Source organism: Pristiophorus japonicus, chromosome 14 (assembly GCF_044704955.1).
Source record: "Pristiophorus japonicus isolate sPriJap1 chromosome 14, sPriJap1.hap1, whole genome shotgun sequence".
In the NCBI taxonomy this organism is placed as follows: domain Eukaryota; kingdom Metazoa; phylum Chordata; class Chondrichthyes; family Pristiophoridae; genus Pristiophorus; species Pristiophorus japonicus.
The window spans coordinates 3,305,770-3,319,534 of NC_091990.1; the positions used below are offsets into that span (position 1 = coordinate 3,305,770).

Here is a 13,765-nt window from a genome sequence, read left to right on the forward strand (position 1 = left end):
ACAGGCAGACTGCCTCCTGTGGGGTAATCGGGTAGTGGTGCCAAAAAAGGACAGGGACACCTTCATTAGTGATCTCCACAGTACCCACCCAGGCATCGTAATGATGAAAGCGATAGCCAGATCCCACGTGTGGTGGCCCGGTATCGATGCAGACTTAGAGTCCTGCATGCACAAATGTAACACATGTTCACAGTTAAGCAATGCACCCAGGGAGGCCCCACTAAGTTTATGGTCCTGGCCCTCCAAACCGTGGTCCAGGGTCCATGTCGACTATGCAGGCTCATTCTTGGGAAAAATGCTCTTAGTGGTTGTAGATGCGTACTCCAAATGGATTGAATGTGTGATAATGTCGGCAATCACATCCGCTGCCACCATTGAAAGCCTACGGGCCATGTTTGCCACGCACGGCCTGCCTGATGTCCTAGTGAGTGACAATGGGCCGTGTTTTACCAGTGCCGAGTTCAAGGAGTTCATGACTCGCAATGGGATCAAACATGTCACATCTGCCCCATTTAAACCAGCGTCCAATGGTCAGGCAGAACGAGCAGTTCAAACAATTAAGCAGAGCTTGAAAAGGGTAACTGAAGGCTCACTGCAGATTCGCTTATCCCGAGTCCTGCTTAGTTACCGCACGAGACCCCACTCGCTCACTGGGGTCCCTCCCGCTGAACTGCTCATGAAAATGGCACTTAAGACAAGGCTCTCGTTAGTCCACCCCACCCTGATCTACACGAACAGATAGAGAGCAAGCAGCTTCAACAGAATACATATCATGATCGTGCAAATGTGTCACGCGAAATCGCGATAAATGATCCTGTATTTATGTTGAACTATGGACAAGGTCCCAAGTGGCTTCCTGGCACTGTTTTGGCCAAAGAGGGGAGTAAGATGTTTGTGGTCAAACTTTCAAATGGACGCACCTTCAGGAAACACTAGGACCAAACCAAACTCAGATTTACTGACTATCCAGAACAACCCACAATAGACTCTACCTTTATCAATCCTCCAACAGACACACAAGTGGCAACCGAACCAGCGGTTGACCATGAAGCAGAACCCATCACTCGAACAGCCCAGCACGCCCAGCAGCCCAGCAAGGCCAGCTGCACAGCAGCCCAGCGAGGGCCCAACAAACGACTCACCAAAACCAGCATTTGCACCGAGACGATCAACCAGGTAAAGGAAGGCCCCAGATCGACTCACCTTGTAAATAGTTACACTATTGACTTTGCGGGGGAGTGTTATTACATATGTAAACCTGTAAATACCATGTCTACCCACATGAGGGCTTATCCCCTGGATTCCCAAGGGATCCCACAATCCCTTGGGAGCACCTGTATACAAGGAGGCCTTACAGACTGGAGAGTTCTGTAATAAAGGACTACAGTCACACCTTATTTTGAGCTTGCAGTATCTAGTCTGACTCTTTATTCAAGACATAACAGTGGCACAAGGTGTTCTGTGCATGATTTATTGTGTACAGCTTTAGGCAGAGTAACAGGCCAATTTACTGTGTTACTGAACAGCTTTGTAATTATGACAGCAGTTCAGAGATAAGGCACAATGTGAAATGCTGTCAGAATCCGTCCGATCATCACAACTGATGGTGCCCTTTTATTTTCGGGGTCACCGGAAAGTCTGTACCATGACTGAACGTCAGATAAAGTAGTACATTCAACCCACTGATTAAAGTATATTATTTAAAACAATTTATTAATGAAAATACACTGTACAATACACTATACACATCTCCTCACATTGCAGTTTTCACAAACCTTTACAGCACAGTTTAAAGTTTTACATTCATTAAGGTATGGATATAATCAAATGACTGTCGCACCAAATCTGACCTGATAAGAGATTACAATGTGTTTTATGGGTTTATAGACGGATACAGCTTTCTGTTGAACTCAAGTTCATGATGGCTTCACAGCATTTGAACAGTACAACACAAAGGTGTATTTTTATATTCGTTACATATGGTTTCTTAATGGTGTGATGAAGGTTAATCCCTTAGCAGGACTGGGCCTGTTCCAACTCCCAACCTTTCTCTCCACCCCTCCCCCAACCTTGACCTGCTCCATGAAACTTTGATAAACTTTCATTTGAAAGCACTGGTTGGTTGCTTTTCCACTTTCATGATTTCTCCGCTCGAGTGTCGCTTAAGCTCTGTTTGATCAGGGAACTGACCTCGTGCAGGTCTCCAGCTATTCACTGAGCTGCCTCCCATTTGTTCGCTGTAAGGCCACTGTCTGCCGATTACACTGCACGCAAATGTAGAGACAGGCCAAACTGTACGACTTTTCGGGATGGCATAGCCCACTCACAAAGCCATGAATGTAAAGGCTGGTGGGTCCTTCATAATGCTCTTCTCAACCCGTCAGAGCAATTCCATGACACAGCTACCTACGAAAACACAATGCCCTGGCAAACCAGGAAGGTTTTGTTAGATTAGGGTTTACACTTCCATCTGGGAGGGTTTTGGAAGCGCTATTGCTAATGGACCATTGGATATGCATGTTTCCGGTTGTCTAAAGCAGTGCACATTGGCCACGTTGAGCATGATATCCGTTTCAAAGCCAGAAGCAACTGGACAGAAGACAATGTAGACAAAACCAGCAAATGTTTGCATAGAAAATAATGGGATTTGTTCCTATCCCCAGGAAAACCAAAAGACTGGGTTTGTGAAGAAACACAAAACTGTATCAGAATGATTTGGGAGAGCAGGATATCAGTGCTGGGTCAATGCAACACAATGGCATCTCATTCTTTTTTTTTTTAAATAGTACAGTGAAGTCAGAGAAACATATTCAGTAACAGAACAAAAGTATGCGTGGGAGTCCTGATGGCTCAGGTTTATTCCCTCGAATACCCAAGCCAGACGGGCCAGTCAGTGCATTGATCGCGGCTGCGATGGTGGCAGGAGCTCGACTGATGTCAGAGAGCCTTGGCTCGGGGGGGGGGGGAAATTGGCTGGGATCGCGCTCTACCCGTGAGGTCCCTGCTGGGAATCGTGTCCAGCCATTGGGCTCGGCTAAGGTGTTCCAAACCATCGAATCGCCACTGATTGCCTGATGAATAATGGTGAGTTAGGGGTGGGGGGGGGCACTGGAGGACACCGGCAATCCATGGAACCCTCTCCCAACAGGGAGTCATGTCATTCAGAGATACACGGCTTTCTTTCACATAGTATCCTTTGTGTGGTATATTTTTGGGACCCTTTAAATAAATTAACATTCATACGGTGGCCACTTTTGTACAAATAGTTTTTATCAATTCTAATAGAGACTCAATTCCGAGTTATAATCAAAAAATAAATCTGTGGGGCTTTATTTTACCATTGGATAATTTGTCACAGTTAAGCCATTATTGTCCATTTGATTAAATTAAGAATCAGGAAGGTTCTTACTAACTGATATCCAGAAGAGTTTATTTTGAGTCAGGAGCTTGTCAATGATCAGACGCCCCAGTGTGAGTTTTATTGGCAAAATAAAGACCTTTGCCATAATTACCTGCGCAGTAATAAACTCCAAAGCCGATATTTCACAGGCTGTAAAGGCCCAGTCTCCGTTTTAACGCACAGTTTCGCTCGATATTAATCTTGTGTGCTAAAGCTCCCAGCATTCATCACCATTGACTACCCAACTTTAAAATGATCAGATTTTAAAATGAAGAACATATTTAATTAACAAAACTTTGAAGCAATTTGTGGGGGCGTTTCTTTTAAAATTTAATTCAGGAGATTGCTAAAAACTCAAAGCGGTGGACCGACCTGCTGAGGGAACATCTGGATTTGTAAATCATGGCTAAATCTCTACAGCTATGTGATGGTTTAGTGGTGATAAACGCAGTTCAGGTGGTTTGCAACAATTCAGATTATTGATGTTGTGAGCCCTGAGCAATGTTGGGTAATCTGCAAAGGGGTTCAATAAGGAGTGCCAAGATACGGCGGTGACCATAACACGGTATTGCAAATCCCCTGGGAGGACAGACGCATCAACGTCAGTGTTCTCACTCAGACCAATATCCCCAGCATCGAAGCACTGACCACACTCGACCAGCTCCATTGGGCGGGCCACATTGTCCGCATGCCCAGCACAGGACTCCCAAAGCAAGCGCTCTACTCGGAACTCCTACACGGCAAGCGAGCCCCAGGTAGGCAGATGAAATGTTTCAAGGACACCCTCAAAGCCTCCCTGATAAAGGGCAACATCCCCACCGACACCTGGGAGTCCCCGGCCAAAGACCGCCCTAAGTGGAGGAAGAGCATCCGGGAGGGCGCTGAGCACCTCGAGTCTCGTTGCCGAGAGCATGCAGAAAGCAAGCACAGACAGCGGAAGGAGCGTGCGGCAAACCAGACTCCCCACCCACCCTTTCCTTCAACCACTGTCTGTCCCACCTGTGACAGAGACTGTAATTCCCATATTGGACTGTTCAGTCACCTGAGAACTCACTTTTAGAGTGGAAGCAAGTCTTCCTCGATCCCGAGGGACTGTCTATGATGATTGCCCATTGCAGTGAATCGTCTCTTATCTTTCACGGATACAGATCCATCAATCTTCAACTGAAGAAAAAAAAATCATCTTAATGGTGTGTCTTTCTTTCGCGGATTGTTGTGGGATGTGTGTGTTTCTCACGACAGAAGTAGGTGGCACAGATATAAAGCAAAAAAAACTTGCATTTAAATAGTGCCTTATTTGCACCCTCCCGAGTAATTTGCGGCCAATGAGTTATACTCCGGAAGCTCAGTCACCGTTGTTATGCAGGCAAGAGTGGTCGCCCATTTGCACACAGCAAGATCCCACAAACAACGGCTTGATCTGTTTATGATGGCATCGGTCGAGGGAGGAATATTGGACAGTATTCTGTGCCACTCTCATTCTACTGAACTGCAATGTGTATAGGCCCAACCTACTCAACCCATCCTCGTAAGTCAATTCCCTTATTTCTGGAATGAACCTCGTGAACCTTCTCTGACCAGCCTCCAATACAAGTATATCCCTTCTTAAATACGGAGACCAAAATTGTATGCAGTACTCCAAGTGTGGCCCCACCAATACCCTGTACAGTTGCAGATAAACTTCCCTCCCTCTACTTTGTTCAAGAAAATTCCCACAAAGTTCCATCGTTTAGCAGTTTTATCGGTGGGCAATGGACTGCTTCAGTTGAAACTTTTCTTTTGTCTGTTCAGGCTTTCAGCCTGGAAGGAGGGGAGGGTTAAGACTGAGCGATTTATTGAAGCTGCAAAACCTTGGGAGAAATTAAACACTTAGCTGATCCTTTCTCCTGTGGGCTAACTTGCAAATGTCTCTCAATACTTGTTAAATGTGCTCTGTAAATAAGCATTTTAAAAATCGAAAGTTCCGCTTTGTGCATTCGTGCCCTGGTTTGCCTGAATTGATTTGTTTGTACGCCTGTTACATCATGGAACGGGAGTCTTCCGATAGGACGGGATGTGACCTAAGTTTGAGACGTGCATAGGGTTGCCCAGCCCTCCTGGATTGAAGTGCTTTGGGCCGTTTCACTCTGTTAAAGGTGCTATATAAATAAAAGTTGTTGTTGTTGTTTGCCCCAGAGACTCCAGGAACTGAAGATTAATCCCCAGGACACCCGGGAGAAAAATCATAGGGGAGATGCAGTAAACCATGGCGTGCTGCGTTCATTTCCCAGAACACCCATTTCTTAGTTAGAAAATATCAGATGGACAGAAAAATAGGCTGTTTGACCGGCGGCCTAGAATCATCCAATGAGACGGTGAGGGCTGACCTGTTGAGCGTAGGGGGAGTGGGGCAGTTAGACGCAGGAGGCCATGTGACGAGACACAAGAACATAAGAATTAGGAGCAGGAGGAAGCCATTCGGCCCCTCAAGCCTGCTCCGCCATTCAATGAGATCATGGCTGATCTTCTACCTCAACTCCACTTTCCCGCTCGATCCTTGTATCCCTCGATTCTTTTAATATTCAAAAATCTATCGATCTCTGTCTTGAATATACTCAATAGACAATTCCAAAGATTCACGACCTTCTGAGTGAAGACGTTTCTCCTCATCTCAGTCCTAAATGGCCAACCCCTTATCCTGAGACTGTGACCCCTGGTTCTAGACTCCCCAGCCCGGGGGAAACATCCTCCCTGCATCTACCCTGTCAATCCCTGTTAGAATTTTGTATGTTTCAACGAGATCACCTCTCATTCTTCTAAACTCGAGAGAATATAGGCCTAGTCTACTCAATCTCTCATAGGACAATCCCCTCAGGAATAATGACCACCTCCAGGAGTACGTCCGACCAGAAATGGGCACCCTAGATGTACACGATGGAAAGGGAGTGCTCCCTTTCACAATCACCAACAGAATGCGAGTGTCTGGAACAGAATCGGTTTTACTCTCTGATTTAGTTTTTAAAAATGCTGTTGGAATTTGTTCTGTTACTGTTAGAATTTCATACAAGAAAGTTGCTGTCTGGGGCTTCCATTATCGTACAATATTATTTTATATTTGAAAAATAAAAAGAAATTATATTCTTAATCACATCAACATCCAAAGAATACATGGTGAAATTACAGTACAGTACCTGTATGTACATTTAAGAATGGACTTTTCTGATTTTAATTATCCATATGCTTTACATTAAAAAGAAGTTAATATACATATGTAACTTATATAACTATCACTGATGGCACTTTACAGAGAAAGTTTCAGGTATTCGGAGAAATGACTACAGGCAAAGTATCGCGGGATTCCACCAATCTCCGTGGTGGAACGTGGTAGCCACAGTCAGTCTCCCAAAAGAAATTCTCAACAAAATAATGCCCCAATCACGACATAAATTAAAGTTTCAGGCTGTGGTATTAACTCCAAACACCTACGTTACCAAGCTTGTCATTTCGCTCAATGTAAAATAAATACAGTTCCGACCAAAAATAGCATACAATAATGATAAATGCCAAAGCCGTAACAATATGACGTGTTTTTAAAACTCTCAGTCTATGAAAGAAACGAAGAATTGACAAATAATGTTATGTAATGTTTGAGAGCAGTCAAACCGCAGATGTAGGCCACTGAAGAATCGTTTTGATCAAAGTCTTCCAAGACAAAGGAGTTTTGCATTCGGCAAATCCAACTATTTCTCAGTCCACAGTCTCAGAAGATTCCTCCTCTGCCAACATCCTCTCGTTTAATGTGCTTCACCCACTCTCAATCTTGTCCTCAGAAATACAAGTGTGTATTAAAATGCCTTCAGTTGTTACAAACAAGTTTGTTTAAAAAAAAATTATGAAGCTTTGGTGACTTTAATGCAACTGTGGTTTGCAAACCCAAGACTGAGCGAGAAATTATCCTGGCCCAGACCAAATGAACTTCTGGTTTCCAGCAGGGGGGCTGAAAGTGGGATTTATCTCTATCGAGGGGACACTTCACCAGTCACATCCCCTGTCCTCTCACCCCACTGCCCCCTCACACCTCTGTCTAAAGTCAATATTTAGTCGTGGCATTTTTGTGTTAGTTATACAAAAGGATTGGAACACCCACTAAGATATCAGCGTGCAATAGTGAAAGTTCCAGCCACCATGGGGAGAGAAGTTGTTCGATGTGCATTCTGTAATGAAATCGTCAACCTGTTAATAGCGAATGGGCTTCGAGTTTTGTTACACAGTGCACAGCAACCCTCCCGTATCACCCAAATCCAACTCTTGAGTAAAAATGTTAAGGATTAAATTCTGAGAGACTATTCCAGAGTTACAATTATGAAAAAGTAACCTATTTAAAATTATTTCGCTTTACAGAGAAATTAGATTAAGGCCTTAATTTCAGGAACTATATCTTTGAGCTCCATTCACATTACATTGCAGCTGTCCCACTAAATAAATCAATTGTGCCGAGACCATCATCGTAACATCTGGGCATCTTGGATTTGCAGCCGAACTTCCAAAAGAAAAATATGACTTCACTTTAATTGGCCTAACAGTTACTCTAACCAAGAACACATTATTGCCTTTTTTTAAATTGTATTTCTAAGTGTATCCCAGGTAAAGGAGACAAAAAGCAAATCTTTCTGTTTTCAAGTATGTGTTTCTTAAGAAGCCAAATGTCAATTTGGTCTGGTCTTAGAGCATTTATGGAACCAACTTTCATCCCATGATGCTGAACATTGCAACTCCCCCTCACCCTGGCACCCAGCTCTGATTGGTGGTCTGTGGGGCAGTGGGGAGGCTCGCCATGTTAATGCCAACATTCTGAGCTGGCATTGCACAGTCAAAATTGAAATCAAGCTCATCACTGTCCATAAATTCGTTAAGAATAATAGATTCCACGTCGCACTCTAAGCTGCCGTGGAACATATCTAGGTCAAGGTCTGTGGGGAACTTATCTTGACTGGTGGCAGCAATGGTAATCCCTCCTGGGCAAGAGTTCAACCTCGAGTCTGTCGCCTCCATGTGCATCCCGTGGCTGGCAAGTGAATGAAGCTGGTTGTGGAGAGGGTGCACAACAGAGTTGATGTTCGCAGCATCAGAGTGCATGTGCATGAGGCCGATGGGATTGGATAAGGCACCGTTACTGACGGCAGAGTTCTGCTGGGCTGGTGATGGATGGTGAAACGGATTGCCGTTCATTAATCTCGGTGACTGGGCATTGAATGGCGATAACGCTGGGTCACTGCACATCACCATCTGTCTCTGGCTTTGCGATGTTGCGACGGCACTGGCCTGCGGCATCAAGGGATCTGACTGCGTCATCATGACCTCTTTGTGCCGCAGTGACTCTGGTGTTAACAGGTCTTGCAACATCCGATTCCCATAGTGGTTGATGGTTGAAAAAGTGACTTGTTTGTTTTCCTGAATAGTCTGCATGGGCGAGTGGCGTAACATGGTCATGGGTGGCTGGCTGTACATGGTGGCACTGTACGTACCTGCCTGGCTTCCCAGGGCCGGGCACTTGGATCCAAAGGAGAAGCTGGAGCTCCTCTGCCGGAGGCACCCCGAAGGAATCTGCTGTGATGGGCTCATGCTGTAACTGTCCTGCAGGTCCTCGAGGTTCTCTGTCAGCCCCTCGTTCAAGCTAATTGTACCGGCCATGTCAGCCAGCCTGGGAAGCTCCACAGAACACCTGGTACTTACAGAGGGCGATAAGGTATTGGAGGGGCTGGGGTAGAGCAACGGAGAAGATGGAGTCCTGTCATCGTCGTCAAGGTCGTCCAATTCGGAATTGGCCATGATGGGGGACAATCGGCCACTCAAAGTACTCGCTGCCGAGTTTGCACGTGATCTGAAGTCAGTCCACAAATCAAATTCATCGCTGGCATGCGAGCTGGGGCTGCCTGACCACATTGTGTGCTGTGATGAAGGACTGCCCTCGTTTCTTTCTTGGGCTGCCTGTAGGGTGGCTTTCTTCTTGTTCGCTCCTCTCTTGCTCTTCAGGAACTTACTGCTGTTGTCCATGGAAACGGCCCGTCTCCGGGGAGATTTCCCAGTCTTCCCTCCGTCGGGGTTTAACATCCACCACGAACTCTTACCTGTGCCTTCATTCTGCACCCGTATAAATCGGCTATGCAAGGAGAGGTTGTGTCGGATGGAGTTCTGCGAAGATATAAAAAAAAAAGGGATAGACTGAGAATGAGACCCCAAAGTGAACAATGTACACACGGCACAATAACGACTGCCCCTGTCCTCAGAACCGGTCCCGGTCGATGCTGCCACCTGCTCCATAGGTGGGAGATTAAAGCCTCCCCATCATGTGACTGTGGAGCTCCTAATCAGACCCTGGAGCACATCATCGAGCACTGCCCTCAGAGGGAATTCACAGGCAGCCTACAGGATATCCACACTGTTACACTGGGAGTTTTGGTCTGGATAGCCAACTTAGATATTGGTACTTGTTTTGCAACTATCGTAGAAAAAAAGAATGTTCTCTAAAGATGCAAAACATGGTGCAGATATGCAGTGTTAATGCAGTTTATACAATGAGCAATGTGCACATGTAGGATATATAGGACAATAATTCAGTTAAATAGTTGATAAAATGAATGATGACATAGTTGGATTAGTTGACACACACTCTCTCACACACACACACTCTCTCACACACACACACTCACACACACTCTCTCTCTCACACACACACTCACACACACTCTCTCTCTCACACACACACACTCACACACTCTCTCACACACACACACACACACACACACACACAATGCTCAACTATTGGTGATCGTGCCTTCAGCTGCTCCGACACTCCTCCTTTCGCGTTGCTCCTTAAAACCTGCCCCGTTTCCCACATTACAACACTAACTACACTCCAAAAGTACTTCATTGGCTGTAAAGCGCTTTGAGATGTCCGGTGGTAGTGAAAGGCGCTATATAAATACAGGTTTTTGTTGTTTCAATGCTTGTGGAATTATATGTCAGCAAGAAATGGACATCTTAATGAGAGGAAGAGGGGAGAAATAACATTAAAAAGAATTGTTCTACATTTCAACTCAATCTACAACTATTTTTTCAAAACATAAAATTGGTTTTTATCCCGATAGGAATCTGTCAAGTCTTTGAGAGGAGCGGCTATTGGTAGAGGCCTAAATATGTGCATTCTAATTCCTGGAGTGCACGCAATTGCTTTTCACCAGCACTTCTGAAAACTTGCTCTCAACAGTTTTAGCAATTTTCTGCCTCTCTTGGGAGATTACTGGAGTGTATGCATGATGGTGACATTCCCTGAAATAGCCTGATGGTACTCCAGGGTAATAAGTACATCAGTAATAGGAGCAGGAGGAGGCCCCTCGAGACTGCTCCGCCATTCAATAGGATCACGGCTGATCTTCGACCTCAACTCCACTTTCCCGCCCAATCTCCATATCTCTCGATTCCCCTCAAGTCCAAAAATCTATCGATCTCAGGCTTGAATATATTCAACGTCTGAGCATCCACAGCCCTCTGGGGCAAAGAATCCCAAAGATTCACCCCCCTCTGAGTGAAGTAATTTCTCCTCATCTCAGTCCTAAATGGCCACCTGAGCATTATGCATTGCCTGGGCAGGATGCAGGGAGAGAAATCTAGCCCAGGTGATTAGGCAGAACCCACTGGGTTTTCCTGCCAATGACACTCCGACAGGTTTTGTACAGGCCGTGTAATCCTCCTGGTAGATTTTCCTTCCTGTGCTCTGCACGGGGAAGACAACCGACTTTAAAATACATTTATTTCTAGATTACCCAAGAATGAATTAAGATAATGACCATCCTGGGGTTTAGGTGACCTTGGAAGCCAAGGGTTACAGTGCCAGCTGAATCCCTGGATTGATTTACTGTCGAGTTCATGGAGAGTACCTGTTGCTGTCTAGGATCATGAGTTGGATGCTGATAGCTTGCTCTCTCTCCTGTTTCATTGATTTCTTAATGTTTCTGTAAATATTTCCTTGCACTATGCACCACGCTGTATATCGCAGTTGCTCCACTCTGGTGTTGTCAGCACTCAGTGTTGAAGCTAAAATACTGCTTCAGAAATATAAAAACAGAGTGATAAACGCAAGTGCTTCAGAATCATTTGTTTTGCAAAAGCTTCCCGATCTGGATCCCGCTCCTGTCCCAACTTTCTCTTTTGATGTTTTCTGGACTCAGCAACTGCCAGTTCTAATTTGATGCTGGGTGATTTTGTACAGAACACCGAATCTCTCAGTAAGACCATTAAAACCTTCTGGCCTTGGTGTAGAATTGGGGCTGATGTTTAGGACTGAGAGGCGGGCGTAGGAACTGGCTGCAGGCTGGAATGGCAGGGGTGAAACACAGTTCAGCCAGTTTAGCATCACTAATGTTCCTAATGGTTTAACCACTCAGGGGCAGATTTCTCTCTGGTGTTATACAGGCTCCCTGGCATAATTCCAGGGTGTGGGGAGCTGGACCACCTGTCTCCCCATCACCTGGGGTCCCCCGGCAGGAGTGACATCGGGTATTCAGTGTGGTGCCGAAATTGCCCCATCCCTTAAGCCACACAAGAAGAAATTAGGGCAGATGACCAACAGCTTGGTCAAAGAGGTAGGTTTTAAGGAGCGTCTTGAAGGAGGAGGGAGAGGTAGAGAGGTGGAGAGGTTTAGGGAGGGAGTTCCAGAGCTTGGGGCCCAGACAGCTGAAGGCACGGCCACCGGTGGTGGAGCGATTATAATCAGGGATGGTCAAGAGGGCAGAGTTAGAGGAGCACAGACATCTCGGGGGGAGGTTGTGGGGCTCGAGGAGATTACAGAGATAGGGAGGGGCAAGGCCCTGGAGGGATTTGTAAACACGGATGAGAATTTGGAAATGATGCTTCCCTGGTTACAGAGTGGTACTATGGCAGTAGCAGCTCACATTTACATGAATTCACGACCCTTGAGTATTCAAACCAGTGTTTAATGCAAACCCTATTGGAGACTTGATCTGTCACTGGCATGTCTGCTGTTACTAAGCTCGTTGCTGTGTAAACAACAGGGTCTGACACCATCCATGTTTGCTGTGTTCTTAATAGAAGGAATTCCAACAGGCAGCATTTTACCAGATAGTTTTGCTTTGGGGGGTCACTGTACAATAATGTCCTTTTGTAGTTCAGATACCTCTTGCTAGAAACAAAGGTGAGTTTCCCCGAAAATAAGATTAATGATGAGGTATCAAAATGGAGTTGTTTAGCAACAAATTGTGAGAGTCCCTCACAAATCCTCACTTCCGAGAATGTTTGGTCCCATTGATGCCGATAAATGTCACGATGAGCTACGAAATAGTGCACCACTCCGTATTATACAACAACCTCTTTATACTATAGTCCATTTGTTTTCATCTTGTTTATAATCTGGCACTTTACCAAATGAGCTGCATTGTATCTTGAACAGCAGAAATCAATCTACAGTCCTGACTAAGCCGGGTTCATAAGTAATTATCCCTTCATGCGTAGGGAGGGCCAAGTAGCTTACTCATTGAAATTTCATATCCATAAGCCGCGTCCATACAGTATTACGTGACCAACGCTAAGAGCCAACTAAAGGCGTTGTCTTGGCATAGTCACCACAATGCAATTCTTTTCAGAATATAACGCACACACAACTGGGTGGGCAACATTACAATCATTTTTTTGGACAACCCCAAGCTCCACCTTAAGACAACCAAGCCAGCAGGAAAAACACGGTGCATAGCCAGTGTTGCACTTTCAACAACAACAACAACTTGTATTTGAATAGCACCTTTAACATAATGAATCGCGGTTTGATGTTCAATTCTAAAATCCCTTGCTGTTGGTGTTTGAGCATCTTGCAGGCTAATGGAAAAGGTGTGGGCCCCGATATTTTTTTTTTTTAAGATGGAGAGCGGGATCGGTTTAAGCGAGCCCCAAAGTGGGCGGAACACACGGAGAGTCTGGAGACACGGAGAGTCCGGAGACCCGGAGGCCCGGCCAATCTCTATGGCAGGGCCTCACTTAGGTAAAGCTTTCCAGAGTACTGCCCGACACGTGGACAGGCGGGCAAGAGCTGGGGTTTGGGGACAGGGGGCTACAGGTAGGAGGACCTGAGAGAGTCTCTGAGAGGAAGAGTCGTGAGGATGATCGGAGATTCAGAGGGGTTCCAGGGGTCTTGGGGGGGTGGGGGTTGGATCACCCCTGCTCCTCCTGGCCCACATGGCATTCTAACAGAAGTAACTGAGGTCATCGGGCTGTGACTTGTATATGAAGTCATCCTCCAAGGGACTGCCTCTGATGATGTGTGTATGAAGCCGGGCCTGTAGCGGGAGCCTTGTCGATGGCCTGGAATGTGGCAGG

General features: G+C 45.7%; 1 protein-coding gene across 2 annotated transcripts in view; it reads right to left on the minus strand.

Annotated features, from left to right (window-relative positions):
• Nucleotides 1-1,461: 1,461 nt before the first annotated feature.
• The window catches only part of LOC139279677 (forkhead box protein O3-like), a 198,351-nt gene continuing 186,047 nt past the window's right edge, over nucleotides 1,462-13,765 (minus strand). Inside the window, exons 2-4 of one of the 2 annotated variants that reach the window (XM_070898788.1) lie at nucleotides 9,113-9,571; nucleotides 4,455-4,564; nucleotides 1,462-2,424 (exon numbers count right to left, since the gene is read on the minus strand). In XM_070898788.1, coding sequence (XP_070754889.1) covers nucleotides 4,457-4,564; nucleotides 9,113-9,571 — 567 coding nt within the window. In that variant the 3' untranslated portion in view covers nucleotides 1,462-2,424; nucleotides 4,455-4,456. Of the gene's footprint in view, nucleotides 2,425-4,454; nucleotides 9,572-13,765 lie in introns of those variants that run through there. The other variant, XM_070898787.1, reaches the window with a different exon arrangement.